At 50.3% G+C, this 18,305-nt stretch overlaps 1 protein-coding gene across 1 annotated transcript in view; it reads left to right on the top strand.

Moving 5' to 3' along the window:
* LOC133355031 (E3 ubiquitin-protein ligase TRIM36-like) overlaps positions 1–18,305 on the top strand; it is a 37,824-nt gene that overhangs the window by 15,266 nt on the left and 4,253 nt on the right. The window contains exons 4-7 of the mRNA XM_061572287.1: positions 7,829–7,864; positions 9,576–9,934; positions 15,297–15,443; positions 17,909–18,004. Of these exons, the coding sequence (XP_061428271.1) occupies positions 7,829–7,864; positions 9,576–9,934; positions 15,297–15,443; positions 17,909–18,004 (638 nt within the window). The remainder of the gene's footprint in view (positions 1–7,828; positions 7,865–9,575; positions 9,935–15,296; positions 15,444–17,908; positions 18,005–18,305) is intronic.

Here is an 18,305-nt window from a genome sequence, read left to right as displayed (position 1 = left end):
GAGTCAGTTTAAAACGGAGGCAATCGCGGACGAAACAGGAGGAGGATTTCTCCACAAACTCTGGCTGTCATCTGATGATGCTAGTGGTAATTACTGGCTGTCGCCTGATGATGCTAGTGGTAATTACTGGCTGTCACCTGATGATGCTAGTGGTAATTACTGGCTGTCGCCTGATGATGCTAGTTGTAATTACTGACTGTCACCTGATGATGCTAGTGGTAATTACTGGCTGTCGCCTGATGATGCTAGTTGTAATTACTGACTGTCACCTGATGATGCTAGTGGTAATTACTGGCTGTCGCCTGATGATGCTAGTGGTAATTACTGGCTGTCACCTGATGATGCTAGTGGTAATTACTGGCTGTCGCCTGATGATGCTAGTTGTAATTACTGACTGTCACCTGATGATGCTAGTGGTAATTACTGGCTGTCGCCTGATGATGCTAGTGGTAATTACTGGCTGTCACGTGATGATGCTAGTGGTAATTACTGACTGTCACGTGATGATGCTAGTGGTAATTACTGGCTGTCACGTGATGATGCTAGTGGTAATTACTGGCTGTCACGTGATGATGCTAGTGGTAATTACTGACTGTCACGTGATGATGCTAGTTGTAATTACTGGCTGTCACGTGATGATACTAGTGGTAATTACTGACTGTCACGTGATGATGCTAGTTGTAATTACTGACTGTCACGTGATGATGCTAGTGGTAATTACTGACTGATGATGATAGTTGTAATTACTGACTGTCACGTGATGATGCTAGTGGTAATTACTGGCTGTCACGTGATGATGCTAGTGGTAATTACTGACTGTCACGTGATGATGCTAGTGGTAATTACTGGCTGTCACGTGATGATGCTAGTGGTAATTACTGACTGTTACGTGATGATGCTAGTGGTAATTACTGGCTGTCACGTGATGATGCTAGTGGTAATTACTGACTGTCACGTGATGATGCTAGTGGTAATTACTGGCTGTCACGTGATGATGCTAGTGGTAATTACTGGCTGTCACGTGATGATGCTAGTGGTAATTACTGGCTGTCACGTGATGATGCTAGTGGTAATTACTGGCTGTCACGTGATGATGCTAGTGGTAATTACTGTCTGTCACGTGATGATGCTAGTGGTAATTACTGGCTGTCACCTGATGATGCTAGTTGTAATTACTGACTGTCACGTGATGATGCTAGTGGTAATTACTGACTGTCACGTGATGATGCTAGTTGTAATTACTGACTGTCACGTGATGATGCTAGTGGTAATTACTGACTGTCACGTGATGATGCTTGTGGTAATTACTGACTGCCACGTGATGATGCTAGTGGTAATTACTGACTGTCACGTGATGATGCTAGTGGTAATTACTGACTGTCACGTGATGATGCTAGTGGTAATTACTGGCTGTCACGTGATGATGCTAGTGGTAATTACTGGCTGTCACGTGATGATGCGAGTTGTAATTACTGGCTGTCACGTGATGATGCTAGTGGTAATTACTGACTGTCACGTGATGATGCTAGTGGTAATTACTGGCTGTCACGTGATGATGCTAGTGGTAATTACTGACTGTCACGTGATGATGCTAGTGGTAATTACTGGCTGTCACGTGATGATGCTAGTGGTAATTACTGGCTGTCACGTGATGATGCTAGTGTTAATTACTGACTGTCACGTGATGATGCTAGTTGTAATTACTGACTGTCACGTGATGATGCTAGTGGTAATTACTGACTGTCACCTGATGATGCTAGTGGTAATTACTGACTGTCACGTGATGATGCTAGTTGTAATTACTGTCTGTCACCTGATGATGCTAGTGGTAATTACTGACTGTCACGTGATGATGCTAGTGGTAATTACTGACTGTCACGTGATGATGCTAGTGGTAATTACTGGCTGTCACGTGATGATGCTAGTGGTAATTACTAACTGTCACGTGATGATGCTAGTGGTAATTACTGGCTGTCACGTGATGATGCGAGTTGTAATTACTGGCTGTCACGTGATGATGCTAGTGGTAATTACTGACTGTCACGTGATGATGCTAGTGGTAATTACTGGCTGTCACGTGATGATGCTAGTGGTAATTACTGACTGTCACGTGATGATGCTAGTGGTAATTACTGACTGTCATGTGATGATGCTAGTGGTAATTACTGACTGTCACGTGATGATGCTAGTGGTAATTACTGGCTGTCACGTGATGATGCTAGTGGTAATTACTGACTGTCACGTGATGATGCTAGTGGTAATTACTGGCTGTCACGTGATGATGCTAGTGGTAATTACTGACTGTCACGTGATGATGCTAGTGGTAATTACTGGCTGTCACGTAATGATGCTAGTGGTAATTACTGGCTGTCACGTGATGATGCTAGTGGTAATTACTGGCTGTCACGTGATGATGCTAGTGGTAATTACTGGCTGTCACGTGATGATGCTAGTGGTAATTACTGTCTGTCACGTGATGATGCTAGTGGTAATTACTGGCTGTCGCCTGATGATGCTAGTTGTATCTACTGACTGTCACGTGATGATGCTAGTGGTAATTACTGACAGTCACCTGATGATGCTAGTGGTAATTACTGACTGTCACGTGATGATGCTAGTTGTAATTACTGTCTGTCACCTGAATATGCTAGTGGTAATTACTGACTGTCACGTGATGATGCTAGTGGTAATTACTGACTGTCACGTGATGATGCTAGTGGTAATTACTGGCTGTCCCGTGATGATGCTAGTGGTAATTACTAACAGTCACGTGATGATGCTAGTGGTAATTACTGGCTGTCACGTGATGATGCTAGTGGTAATTACTGGCTGTCACGTGATGATGCGAGTTGTAATTACTGGCTGTCACGTGATGATGCTAGTGGTAATTACTGACTGTCACGTGATGATGCTAGTGGTAATTACTGGCTGTCACGTGATGATGCTAGTGGTAATTACTGACTGTCACGTGATGATGCTAGTGGTAATTACTGACTGTCATGTGATGATGCTAGTGGTAATTACTGACTGTCACGTGATGATGCTAGTGGTAATTACTGGCTGTCACGTGATGATGCTAGTGGTAATTACTGACTGTCACGTGATGATGCTAGTGGTAATTACTGGCTGTCAGGTGATGATGCTAGTGGTAATTACTGACTGTCACGTGATGATGCTAGTGGTAATTACTGGCTGTCACGTGATGATGCTAGTGGTAATTACTGACTGTCACGTGATGATGCTAGTGGTAATTACTGGCTGTCACGTGATGATGCTAGTGGTAATTACTGGCTGTCACGTGATGATGCTAGTTGTAATTACTGACTGTCACGTGATGATGCTAGTGGTAATTACTGGCTGTCACGTGATGATGCTAGTGGTAATTACTGACTGTCACGTGATGATGCTAGTGGTAATTACTGGCTGTCAGGTGATGATGCTAGTGGTAATTACTGACTGTCACGTGATGATGCTAGTGGTAATTACTGGCTGTCACGTGATGATGCTAGTGGTAATTACTGACTGTCACGTGATGATGCTAGTGGTAATTACTGGCTGTCACGTGATGATGCTAGTGGTAATTACTGGCTGTCACGTGATGATGCTAGTGGTAATTACTGGCTGTCGCCTGATGATGCTAGTTGTAATTACTGACTGTCACGTGATGATGCTAGTGGTAATTACTGACTGTCACCTGATGATGCTAGTGGTAATTACTGACTGTCACGTGATGATGCTAGTTGTAATTACTGTCTGTCACCTGAATATGCTAGTGGTAATTACTGACTGTCACGTGATGATGCTAGTGGTAATTACTGACTGTCACGTGATCATGCTAGTGGTAATTACTGGCTGTCACGTGATGATGCTAGTGGTAATTACTAACAGTCACGTGATGATGCTAGTGGTAATTACTGGCTGTCACGTGATGATGCTATGTGGTAATTACTGGCTGTCACGTGATGATGCGAGTTGTAATTACTGGCTGTCACGTGATGATGCTAGTGTAATTACTGACTGTCACGTGATGATGCTAGTGGTAATACTGGCTGTCACGTGATGATGCTAGTGGTAATTACTGACTGTCACGTGATGATGCTAGTGGTAATTACTGACTGTCATGTGATGATGCTAGTGGTAATTACTGACTGTCACGTGATGATGCTAGTGGTAATTACTGGCTGTCACGTGATGATGCTAGTGGTAATTACTGACTGTCACGTGATGATGCTAGTGGTAATTACTGGCTGTCAGGTGATGATGGTAGTGGTAATACTGACTGTCACGTGATGATGCTAGTGGTAATTATGGCTGTCACGTGATGATGCTAGTGGTAATTACTGACTGTCACGTGATGATGCTAGTGGTAATTACTGGCTGTCACGTGATGATGCTAGTGGTAATTACTGGCGGTCACGTGATGATGCTAGTTGTAATTACTGACTGTCACGTGATGATGCTAGTGGTAATTAATGGCTGTCACGTGATGATGCTAGTGGTAATTACTGACTGTCACGTGATGATGGCTAGTTGGTAATTACTGGCTGTCAGGTGATGATGCTAGTGGTAATTACTGACTGTCACGTGATGATGCTAGTGGTAATTACTGGCTGTCACGTGATGATGCTAGTGGTAATTACTGACTGTCACGTGATGATGCTAGTGGTAATTACTGGCTGTCACGTGATGATGCTAGTGGTAATTACTGGCTGTCACGTGATGATGCTAGTTGCAATTACTGACTGTCACGTGATGATGCTAGTGGTAATTACCGGCTGTCACGTGATGATGCTAGTGGTAATTACTGACTGGCACGTGATGATGCTAGTTGTAATTACTGACTGTCACGTGATGATGCTAGTGGTAATTACTGACTGTCACGTGATGATGCTAGTGGGTAATTACTGGCTGTCACGTGATGATGCTAGTGGTAATTACTGACTGTCACGTGATGATGCTAGTGGTAATTACTGGCTGTCACGTGATGATGCTAGTGGTAATTACTGACTGTCACGTGATGATGCTAGTTGTAATTACTGACTGTCACGTGATGATGCTAGTGGTAATTACTGGCTGTCACGTGATGATGCTAGTGGTAATTACTGGCTGTCACGTGATGATGCTAGTGGTAATTACTGGCTGTCACGTGATGATGCTAGTGGTAATTACTGGCTGTCACGTGATGATGCTAGTTGTAATTACTGACTGTCACGTGATGATGCTAGTGGTAATTACTGTCTGTCACGTGATGATGCTAGTGGTAATTACTGGCTGTCACGTGATGATGCTAGTGGTAATTTCTGGCTGTCACGTGATGATTGATGCTAGTGGTAATTACTGACTGTCACGTGATGATGCTAGTTGCAATACTGACTGTCACGTGATGATGCTAGTTGTAATTACTGGCTGTCACGTGATGATGCTAGTGGTAATTACTGACTGTCACGTGATGATGCTAGTGGTAATTACTGGCTGTCACGTGATGATGCTAGTGGTAATTACTGACTGTCACGTGATGATGCTAGTTGTAATTACTGACTGTCACGTGATGATGCTAGTGGTAATTACTGGCTGTCACGTGATGATGCTAGTGGTAATTACTGGCTGTCACGTGATGATGCTAGTGGTAATTACTGGCTGTCACGTGATGATGCTAGTGGTAATTACTGGCTGTCACGTGATGATGCTAGTTGTAATTACTGACTGTCACGTGATGATGCTAGTGGTAATTACTGTCTGTCACGTGATGATGCTAGTGGTAATTACTGGCTGTCACGTGATGATGCTAGTGGTAATTACTGGCTGTCACGTGATGATTGATGCTAGTGGTAATTACTGGCTGTCACGTGTGATGCTAGTGGTAATTACTGGCTGTCACGTGATGATGCTAGTTGCAATTACTGACTGTCACGTGATGATGCTAGTTGTAATTACTGTCTGTCACGTGATGATGCTAGTTGTAATTACTGGCTGTCACGTGATGATGCTAGTTGTAATTACTGGCTGTCACCTGATGATGTGAGTTGTAATTACTGGTGAAATGTCGTACTCGAATTGTAAATGTTGTAGTGGGTTTTACTTTCCACCACACCGATGTGCTGTATTAGTAACGAATTGGCATTGTTTTGTTTACGCGACAAACCCTACCAATTGGTTGTATCGGGTGGTGTTGACGGGTTTAAACGACATTTCTATTTAAAACATTTATATTTAAGCGATCTAACCCAAAAAACCCGTCTTATTTAGCGATGTGCAGTGATCACCGCGTCTGTCTCTGCTGCTGCTACTGCTGCCACTTCTTTCAACGACAAAAAAAAAGATCGGAGTCCCAAATTTGGGGGAGGGGGGGTCGGCGGTGGAGAAGGATCAGGGCTGAAGCAATCGGCCGTCACTCGAGAATAAATACAAAAAAATATCTAAATGTAAAATAAAAACACGTGCTATGTAGGAATAAGAAAACATGATTGCACGTACTGTAGAAGACAACTTGATGATGCAGGCAGTGGTGAGAAGGAAACTACCACTATTTGGACACGTATTATGTAGGTTGGACAATAACAGCAGTTGTTCGGAGAAATGGAAGGAACCGGACAGAGAGGAAGACCTAACAGAGAATGTGCTTGACGATGACGACGACGACGACGTAAGACATCGGTGCCAGTAAGATGTGGCCACTACTTTGAGCATGTTGTCACCACAAGACAGAGAAAGCGGGAAACAACGAATGGCGAAATGTACAATTGACACCACCTTCTGCGGGCTGTGTGTCCGTGGATCGTGATGATCGTTGTGGTGGCGGGTGATGATGATGAAATGCGTGACGCTGCGCCTCGCCTTTCTCGACGATAATTTCAACGGCCCTTAAAATGGAGCGGGTAAAATTCAACAGGTAATCTTGTCCGCTACGAAGAAGGGCCGGTGTTTAGGAGAAATTAAGAACTGAATATGCAAGAGGCAACGTGACGGATGACAGCCCTTCGTCAAAGCGCGCCGTCTAATGTACCACGTTAAACTTCTGTCGTGGTAATGGCTCTGCATCAGGTTTGACCTCGGGTGCCGTGGTGGCGAGATGGTAACTACCTCGCCTGGTGTGCAGGAGGTCGTGGCTTCGATCCGCACTCTGACGTCTGATGTATATTTGGAGTTTGCGTGTCTCTCATCATCATCATCATCACGGTGGCTAGGAGATGTTAATTACCTCGCCTGGTATGCAGGAGGTCCTGGCTTCGATCCCGACCCTGACGTCTGATGTATATTTGGAGTTTGCAGTGTCTCTCCCTTTCTCATCATCATCACGGTGGCTAGGAGATGTTAATTACCTCGCCTGGTATGCAGGAGGTCTTGGCTTCGATCCCGACCCTGACGCCTGCTGCTGTGTATTTGGAGTTTGCGTGTCTCTCATCATCATCATCATCACGGTGGCTAGGAGATGTTAATTACCTCGCCTGGTATACAGGAGGTCTTGGCTTCGATCCCCGACCCTGACGCCTGCTGCTGTGTATTTGGAGTTTGCGTCTCTCTCTCTCCCCGTGGTTCGCGCGGATTTTCTCTCCACATTGAGAATCAACATCACGCGTTTAGAGTGTTTTGGCTGCTGTATATTTGCACGTGATGATGATGATGAGCCACATAGTTGAGCTATCGTTTGTGATCGCCAGGTTCGCTTCTGAAAAAACACAGCTGCATAGCAGCTCAGTGGAGGCCTTACCTGGTGAAATAATAACATTTTAGTTGAATAGCTTTAGTTTCAGTGCCCCACCGAGCCCCTGTTGTTGCTGTTGCTGCTGCTGCTGCTAACGTCAACTCACTGCTCTCTCGTCTTTCTCAGTGCGTCTGACGAGGGAGCGCTCCTTCTGGAAGTCAGGTAACCCTTGCCGACACCTCGCGCTCAGCGCTCACTCGATCTCTGTCCACCCCGGCCGCTACGAGCGTGTCCACGCGTAACGATCGTAAACAAAGTGAACACAAACGTGCCCAGTCATACTCCTTAGCATTTTCGGTAAAGTCACGTAGGTAAAAAAATTTAATAAAAATTTATAAAAAATAAAATAATATTTAATATTATTAATTTTAATTTCATTTTTTTACCTACTTGACTTTACCGAAAAAACTAAGAGTATGAATCCTTGCAGTCACGAAAGCTTCAAATATAGAAGTGCCCAGGTCAACTAAGTGAGAACTCTCTGGCGGAGGGGAGGGGGGGTGACGAGGGGGACGATGGCTTCGAGGTTTCCACTCGAGCGGCCGACCCGGTTAATGCCGCGCCTGGGCGCGTTGACAGCAGCCCGCGTGCGCGTGGGCCGCTCAAACGAGCGCCGTTTTGCTCCACCCTCGGTAGCCAGGCTCGTAGCGCAGCGCGAGTACACACACACACGAGTACACACACACACGAGTACACACACACACGAGTACACACACGAGTACACACACACACACGAGTACACACACACACGAGTACACACACGAGTACACACACACACACGAGTACACACACACGAGTACACACACACACGAGTACACACACGACAACACACACACGAGTACACACACGAGTACACACACACACGAGTACACACACACACACGAGTACACACACACGAGTACACACACACACACGAGTACACACACACACGAGTACACACACACGAGTACACACACAAACAAGTACACACACACACGAGTACATACACACACGAGTACACACACGAGTACACACACACACACGAGTACACACACACACGAGTACACACGAGTACACACACGAGTACACACACACACACGAGTACACACACACACGAGTACACACACACGACAACACACACACACGAGTACACACACACGAGTACACACACACACACGAGTACACACACACACACGAGTACACACACACGAGTACACACACACACACACGAGTACACACAACACGAGTACACACACACGAGTACACACACAACAAGTACACACACACACGAGTACACACACACACACGAGTACACACACACACAAGTATACACACACACACGACAACACACAAGTATACACACACACACACGAGTACACACGCGGACGCACACGTGGGCACACAGACACGGGCACAGACCCGGACAGCTGGGTTCCATAAGGGGCCGTCCATAAATGACGTCACGCACCTAGGGGGGGGGGGATCAGACATTTGTGACGATGTGTGACGGGGGGGGGGGAAATGTGACGTCACATCAAAATGCGCAACTTTTAATAAATATAGACAACACGTTCTACTTAATTAAACGGACTTTTAAGAAATGTTTCTCCTACAATATCAGAATGCAACGCCACATTAAATACGCACTACAATGACAATAGTTTAAAGCGATTTGAAGCATGTTTTATTTGGGGGGGGGGCAGAGCTTTGTGACGTCATATTTGAGGAGAGGGGGGTCTGACTTTTTGTGACGCCGTGTGACGAAGTAGGGGGGGGGGGGGTCAAGTGGTAAAAAATCGTCCAAAATCGCGTGACGTCATTTATGGACGGCCCAGAAGCTTTCGACTCAACAATCTCCCCTAACCTCCCCCCCCACCCCACCGGGGGTGTCCAGGCTACGCGACCTACCCCGGCCACCGCCGCACCCCCCCGCCGAGCCCGCGCCCCCCGTCCGCCTTCCCGTGCCCCGTGTGCCAGCGCGACGTGGAGCTGGGCGAGCGAGGACTCGCCTCGCTCTGCCGCAACTTCGCGCTCGAGGGGGTCGTGGAGCGCCACCGGGTGGCGCGGGGGGGCGCCATCCCGTGCCAGGCGTGCCGCCCGGCGGGGGCGGCGGCGGCGTCCCGCGCCGCCACCAAGAGCTGCCTCGACTGCAAGAGCAGCTTCTGCAAGGCGTGCTTCAAGCTGCAGCACCCGTGGGGCACGCCGCGCGCGCAGCACGAGTTCGTGGCGCCCACCACCAGCTTCAGGCCCAAGGTGGGCGGCGGGCGGGCAGGTGGGTAGGGGGTGGGGAGGTGGGTAGGGGGTAGGGAGATGGGTAGGAGGTGGGGAGGTGGGTAGGTGGGCAGGTGGGCAGGTGGGCAGGTGGGCAGGTGGACAGGTGGGCAGGTGGGTAGGTAGGCATGTGGGTAGGGGGTGGGCAGGTGGGCAGGTGGGCAGGTGGGCAGGTGGGTTGGTGGGCAGGTGGGCAGGTGGGTAGGTGGGCAGGTGGACAGGTGGGTAGGGGGTGGGCAGGTGGGTAGGGGGTGGGGAGGTGGGTAGGGGGGTGGGTAGGTGGGCAGGTGGGTAGGTGGGCAGGTGGATAAGTGGGCAAATGGGCAGGTGGGCAGGTGGGTAGGTGGGTAGGTGGGCAGGTGGACAGGTGGGTAGGTGGGCAGGTGGGTAGGTGGGCAGGTGGGCAGGTGGGTAGGTGGGCAGGTGGGTAGGTGGGCAGGTGGGCAGGTGGGCAGGTGGGTAGGTGGGCAGGTGGGCAGGTGGGTAGGTGGGCAGGTGGACAGGTGGGTAGGAGGTGGGTAGGTGGGCAGGTGGGTAGGGGGTGGGGAGGTGGGTAGGGGTGGGGAGGTGGGCAGGTGGGCAGGTGGATAGGTGGGCAGGTGGGTAGGTGGGCAGGTGGGCAGGTGGGCAGGTGAGCAGTGGGTAGGTGGGTAGGTGGGCAGATGGGTAGGTGGGCAGGTGGGCAGGTGGGCAGGTGGGTAGGTGGGCAGGTGGGCAGGTGGGTAGGTGGGCAGGTGGGCAGGTGGGTAGGTGGGTAGGTGGGCAGGTAGGCAGGTGGGTAGGTGGGCAGTGGGTAGGTGGGCAGTGGGTAGGTGGGTAGGTGGGCAGGTGGGTAGGTGGGCAGGTGGGCAGGTGGGTAGGTGGGCGGTGTGCGGGCAGGCATGTGGGTAAGGGGTGGGGAAGTGGGGAGACTGGCAAGTGGGCAGGTGGGTAGGTGGGCAGGGTGGGCAGGTGGGCAGAAGGGTAGGTGAACAAGTGGGCAGGAGGGCAGATGAACAGGTGCTCTAGAAAAAAAGAATAATATTAATTAAAGGCGTCAGTCACATCGCTCCGCGCTCGCCGTTTGGAGACTCCTGGCTCGTGCAGCTAGCAGCCTCTGAGGCCTCCTCCTCCTCACCCTCACGGCCAGGCCTGGCAGTGGTGGTGGTGGTGATGGTGGTGGTGATGGTTTTGATTGTGATGACAATGGCGGTGGTGGTGGTGCTGGTGGTGATGATGGTGGTGGTGATGATGGTGGTGCTGGTGGTGGTTTTGATTGTGATGACAATGGCGGTGGTGGTGGTGCTGGTGGTGATGATGGTGGTGGTGGTGCTGGTGGTGGTGATGGTGGTGGTTTTGATTGTGATGACAATGGCGGTGGAGGTGGTGCTGGTGGTGATGATGGTGGTGATGGTGGTGATGATGGTGGTGCTGGCAGTGGTGGTGCTGGTGGTGGTGCTGGTGGTGGTTTTGATTGTGATGACAATGGCGCTGGTGGTGCTGGCAGCGGTGATGATCATGACGGTGCTGGCGGTGGTGGTTGTGGTGGTTGTGACGTTGATGACGATGGCGCTAAATGAACTTCACGGCACGGCGCGTTCCTGGGGCCGGCAGCCGAGGAGGAGGAGGGGGAGGAGGAGGAGGGGGAGGAGGAGGGGGAGGGAGGAGGAGGGGGAGGAGGAGGGGGAGGGGGTGGAGGAGGAGGAGGAGGAGGGGGTGGAGGGGGGGGGAGGAGGAGGGGGAGGAGGAGGGGGAGGGGGAGGAGGGTGAGGGGGAGGGGGAGGAGGAGGAAGGGGAGGAGGAGGAGGAGGAGGAGGGGGAGGAAGAGGGGGAGGGGGAGGAGGAGGAGGAGGAGGGGAGGAGGAAGAGGAGGGGGAGGGGGAGGAAGAGGAGGGGGGGGGGGGGAGGAGGGGGAGGGGGGGAGACGACGCCGAGCGGGAGGGGAAAGCGGCGTGGCGTGGCCTCGGTCAGCACAAACGAGGGACGAGCGGCAAATACATTAGTTCCGTTTCACCTTCTCGTGCCCCCCCCCCCCCCCACCTTCACCACCCCACCTTCACCACAGTACCGTCATATACTCGCCCACTTAGTGCACTGGTCTTGATCCACTGGGCCCCTGTGAGTGCGGGGTTTTGTGATATATATATATTGTATATTTTTTAAAAGGACTGCGTTGCTAAATCTGACCAATTGAGATGACATTGCAAATTGTGGAATTTGGGGAAAGATTGGAGGGGGTGGAGGTCTAGATTGATTTTTTTTCTTCTTTATTTGGCACGAGATGGGTGATTCCGACATTCGGGACGTGGGATCAAATGGGTGATTCTTTCTTGATTGGAAGTTTTCGTGACTGCAGGAATGCATACTCTTTGGTTCTTTCGGTAAAGTCACGTCGGTAGAAAAAATAAAATAATGAATTACGACGTTTCGATCGCAACACAAGCACTCGTCATCAGGTAGAGAGATAAAGCAGAGAACTGTTCAGAAGTTCTGAGCGCGGTGGCTCTTTGAGGACAGCGGTGGCGGCTCTTGAAATAAAATAAGTATAACCCGTAAAACAAAGTTTTTCACTATAAATCCTTTAATGCGTGGCAGCGAACTTAATATAAAGGATTAAAAAATATATTCACCTGTGGAGGACGCGGGGATCGATCCCGCGACCTTTGGCATGGGAAGCGAGGGCGCTACCAACTGCGCTACGTCCGCCACGGCCTGTGGAGGGGTTACGCTCTGGGCTCTACACTCTGACGTTCAGCCAAAGCATGAATGCGTTCTATTTGAATATATGTAAAATTATTTTTTTTTTTGACTAAAACGTGTAACATTTTGGGAATTTTTTTTCACGAACAATAATTGTCTGGCACAACGAGTCTGTGTGGAAAATGTCAGCTCGATTGGATCACGGGAAGTGGGTTAAAAAACGACCGAAAGATTTGCACGGTCCTAGCAAGCAAGCAAGCACGCGAACTTAATATAAAGGATTTAAAAAGGAAATGGGTCTACGTGTTATTGTGGTTGCCAGTTTACCATGGGAGTCCAGTTCACCATGATAGTCTAGTTCACCATGGGAGTCCAGTTCACCATGGAAGTCCAGTTTACCATGGGAGTCCAGTTCACCATGGAAGTCCAGTTTACCATGGGAGTCCAGTTCACCATGGGAGTCCAGTTCACCATGGAAGTCCAGTTTACCATGGGAGTTCAGTTCACCATGGAAGTCCAGTTTACCATGGGAGTTCAGTTCACCATGGAAGTCCAGTTCACCATGGAAGTCCAGTTCACCATGGAAGTCCAGTTTACCATGGAAGTCCAGTTCACCATGGGAGTTCAGTTCACCATGGAAGTCCAGTTTACCATGGGTATCCAGTTCACCATGGAAGTCCAGTTCACCATGGGAGTTCAGTTCACCATGGAAGTCCAGTTTACCATGGGAGTTCAGTTCACCATGGGAGTCCAGTTCACCATGGGAGTCCAGTTCACCATGGAAGTCCAGTTTACCATGGGAGTCCAGTTCACCATGGAAGTCCAGTTTACCATGGGAGTTCAGTTCACCATGGAAGTCCAGTTCACCATGGAAGTCCAGTTTACCATGGGAGTCCAGTTTACCATGTGAGTCCAGTTCACCATGGGAGTCCGGTTCACCATGGGAGTTCAGTTCACCATGGAAGTCCAGTTTACCATGGGAGTCCAGTTTACCATGGGAGTCCAGTTCACCATGGGAGTCCAGTTCACCATGGAAGTCCAGTTCACCATGGAAGTCCAGTTCACCATGGAAGTCCAGTTCACCATGGAAGTCCAGTTCACCATGGGAGTCCAGTTCACCATGGAAGTCCAGTTTACCGTGGAAGTCCAGTTCACCATGGGAGTCCAGTTCACCATGGGAGTCCAGTTCACCATGGAAGTCCAGTTCACCATGGGAGTCCAGTTTACCATGGAAGTCCAGTTCACCATGGGAGTCCAGTTCACCATGGGAGTCCAGTTTACCATGGGAGTCCAGTTCATCATAGGAGTCCAGTTCACCATGGGAGTCCAGTTCACCATGGGAGTCCAGTTCACCATGGAAGACCAGTTCACCATGGGAGTCCAGTTCATCATGGGAGTCCAGTTTACCATGGGAGTCCAGTTCACCATGGGAGTCCAGTTCACCATGGGAGTTCAGTTCACCACGGGAGTCCAGTTCATCATGGGAGTGCAGTTCACCATGGGAGTCCAGTTCACCATGGGAGTCCAGTTCACCATGGGAGTTCCAGTTCACCACGGGAGTCCAGGTTCACCACGGGAGTCCCGTTCACCAGGGAGTCCAGTTCACCATGGGAGTCCAGTTCACCATGGAAGTCCAGTTCATCATGGGAGTCCAGTTCACCATGGGAGTCAGTTCACCATGGGAGTTCAGTTCACCATGGGAGTTCAGTTCACCCTAGGGGAGTCCAGTTCATCATGGGAGTCCAGTTCAGCATGGGAGTATCAGTTCACCATGGGAGTTCAGTTCACCATGGGAGTCCAGTTCACCATGGGAGTCCAGTTCACCATGGGAGTCCAGTTCACCACGGGAGTCCAGTTCACCACGGGAGTCCAGTTCACCAGGAGTCCAGTTCACCATGGGAGTCCAGTTCACCATGGAATTCCAGATCATGGGAGTCCAGTTCACCATGGAAGTCCAGTTCATCATGGGAGTCCAGTTCACCATGGGAGTCCAGTTCACACGGGAGTCCAGTTCACCACGGGAGTCCAGTTCACCATGGGAGTCCAGTTCACCATGGGAGTCCAGTTCACCACGGGAGTCCAGTTCACGGGAGTCCAGTTCACCATGGGAGTCCAGTTCACCATGGAAGTCAGTTCATCATGGGAGTCCAGTTCACCATGGAAGTCCAGTTCACCGTGGGAGGCCAGTTCACCATGAGAGTCCAGTTCACCATGGGAGTTCAGTTCACCATGGGAGTCCAGTTTACCGTGGGAGTCCAGTTCACCATGGGAGTTCAGTTCACCATGAGAGTCCAGTTCACCGTGGGAGTCCAGTTCACCATGGGAGTCCAGTTCACCATGGGAGTCCAGTTCACCATGGTAGTTCAGTTCACCATGGAAGTCCAGTTCACCGTGGGAGTCCAGTTCACCATGGGAGTCCAGTTCACCATGGGAGTCTAGTTCACCATGGGAGTCCAGTTCACCATGGTAGTTCAGTTCACCATGGAAGTCCAGTTCACCGTGGGAGTCCAGTTCACCATGGGAGTCCAGTTCACCATGGGAGTCTAGTTCACCATGGGAGTCCAGTTCACCATGGTTGTCCAGTTCACATGGAAGTCCAGTATTCACCACCACGGCTGTCGTTGTTGTTTGTTTGCCGACACCCCACGTGCTGCTTGCGCTGCAGGTGCTGCTGTGCCCGGAGCACGAGGCGGAGCGGGTGACGGTGTACTGCGAGGTGTGCCGCCGGCCCCTGTGCCACCTGTGCAAGCTGGGGGGCGCCCACAGCAACCACAAGATCTCATCCATCACCAACGCCTACCGCACGCTCAAGGCGAGACTCGCCCGAGGGCGAACAGCAACAACAACAACAAACAACACAGACAACAAACACAGCAAATAACAACAACTGCAAACACAACAAACAGCAAATATCAAACAGACAACATACAACAGCAAACAACACAACAATAAACAGCAGGACAACAACTAACACACAACATCAGCAACAGACAATGACCAACAACAGCAAACAAAATACAGCAAACAACAACACATAACAGCAACTAACAACAACAACAAACAACTCCCCCAGAGGAGGGGGAGGAGGGCACAGTGGCGGAACAAATAAAGACAAAGATCCACCGTATAGCCTAACAGATGTTAGGGCAAGTGCTGTAGCCAAGTGGCTAACATGTGCTTGATGCTTAATGCACACCCGCATCAGCTCTCGTTTTTAAGGCTGAGTCGGCCATAGCGGAGGGCCAGCACCGGTTCGGATATTTGGTCTTTGCCAGGATTCGTAGGGCAGTGCAGGGCTAACCACTGTGCCATCACTCCCCCCCCCTTACCCTCCTCCCTGTAAAGTATTTTTTAATGAAGAGTTCGTGATGTCTATACTTAGAGGGCGCCACGGTGGCTAGGAGATGTTGACTACCTCGCCTGGTGTACAGGGGGTCGTGGGTTCGATCCCGACCGTGACGCCGCCTGTCTATTTGGACTGTGCGTGTCTCCTCTCCCGTGCTCACGTTGATTCTCCGGTCTCACAGTATTTTTTCCCTCACATGTAGAATCAACACACAGTTAGCGTATTTGGCTGCTATACATCCTCATTAGTTGAGCTATCATTTGGGATGCTGCTATAGGCTGGCTCCGATTAGGGATTGTTGGCGTAAGGCACTACCACTAGAGGCAAGGCACTCTAGTGGTAGTGCCTTAGTGAGCTATCATTTGCGATAGGCCAAGGTCGATGCTGAGAAAGATCTCCGCAGCTCAGCGCGTTACCTTGCTGGTTAAGTAGGAAACCGATTTCTAGTTTTTGTTCATTCACGACGTGGCTAAAAACCCAAGACCGCCTTCACTCTGCGACTACACGCGGACATTCAACCGTCGCTGTGCATCATGGCCAAAGGAATGAATTGTAGATGCTGTTGCTGCTGCTTTGGCAGTGGTGGTAACAAACAACAACCTCAACACATTTCGATTAAAGCTTTCGTGACTGCAGGGATTTATTCTTGTTTCTTTCGGTTTTAAAGTCACGTAGAAGGGAAATAATAAAAATAAAACATAATTAAAAAACCTCAACACACTAATCAATAAACAACACTGTGGCCTTAAAAGGACAACTACATATATATAATAATGGCGTTTCGGGCAATGACCCTTCATCATGGCCGTAGAATCCCGTGCTATGATAACTTAAACTTTTTTTAGAAAGTTATTTTACCGGGTGAGGCCCCACCGGGCTCTGTCGCTCTTTTTCAGAAGTGAGAGCTCAGCGAAGCGGCTGATTATCATCATCATCATCATCACGTGGACATTTATAGCCGCAGACAAATCCTCTCAAGCGCGTGGTGATGTTGATTTTAAATGAAGGGACACGAAACCGCAGACCTGGAGAAAAATCCACGCGACCACGGGGAAAGACAGCGAGAGACTTTTGACTTTTAAACAAACTTTTATTACCGCCAGCAGCAACAGCACTGGAGGCGATTCCGAGATGAAATACACAAAGTTACCAGCAAACAAACAAAATAAACAAACGCTAAAAATCCACGCGCCGTGGCGCTAAAAGCACCGCGCACAAAACGAAAGAAAAGTCACGTGGTGGTGGTGGTGGTCATCGCGCACGCCACGGTGACGAGCGAGCGCTTCAGAAGGTGAACACCACGAGGGTGCCGTCCACGCTGGTACAGAGAGGGGCTTGTCCGGCTCCCCAGCGTTCGAAGAAGACGTACTCATCACCGACATGTGTGTGGTACGCGTGCTCCAGCCGGAGCCGCGCCTTGAGCAGGCCCCTGCACTGGACAGAGAGAGAGAGACAGGCAGACTGCACACACACAGCAGGCGTCAGAGTTGGTATCGAACCCACGGCCACCGTCATAGCAGGCGAGGGAGTTGACGTCTCGCCACCACGGAGCCCCGAACATGATGAAGGGCCATAGCCCGAAACGTCGCCTATTACGTATCATCATTTTAGTCTGCGCACACACACACTTGTGTTGTTGACGGGCGTGTTGACGACGATGTCGTCGTGTGTTGTTGTGTTGATGTGCACCACGACCAACGCAACGCGTGCGTGCGTGGCTGAACTTCTTTCACTCCATACGTGTCCCCAGCTTGAAGTCGCGTGGGGGGGGGGTGAGCTGATCACGCCACGGACGGCCCCGAAGCAATCATCAGGCTCGTGCGGTGCGTTGACGGGCTGAGCGGTAGGGGATGAAAGCGTCGTCCTGGTGTCTCATGTCCACCCCCCCCCTGCCTCCACCTACCTACCCCCCGCCACGACACCGAAACCAGGACAAACTCTCCAAGAGCGTCGCCTACCTCGTCAGCAAGGAGCCCGAGGTGCGCGCTCGCATGGACGACATCGACGACGACATGCGGCAGGTGGAGGTAACGTGGCCGGGGGCGGGGCGGGGGGGGGGAAGGGGCGGGGAGGGGCGAGGGGGCGGGGGGGCGGGGTGGGGGGTGGTAGTTTGAAAATTGCGGCGTCAAGTTGGTCATTGTCACGCTCCAAAATTTTGCCAAATTTCCAACGAAAACATGCGCTCGCAAGTGCCTCATTTGGGATTCTAACGAGCAGTAGCAGCTGCAGTAGCAGCAACAGTAGCAGCAGTAGCAGGCAGCAGTAGCAGCAGTAGCAGCAGCAGTAGCGGCATTGACCCCACTTCGAAAACTCAGCAGGTCCAGAATA

The sequence above is a fragment of the Lethenteron reissneri genome, chromosome 50 (genome assembly GCF_015708825.2).
Source record: "Lethenteron reissneri isolate LAM-NWPU_2019-01 chromosome 50, ASM1570882v1, whole genome shotgun sequence".
Lineage (NCBI taxonomy): Eukaryota > Metazoa > Chordata > Hyperoartia > Petromyzontiformes > Petromyzontidae > Lethenteron > Lethenteron reissneri.
Note: the sequence above shows the minus strand (reverse complement) of the source record. Positions and strands in the feature narration are given on the sequence as shown.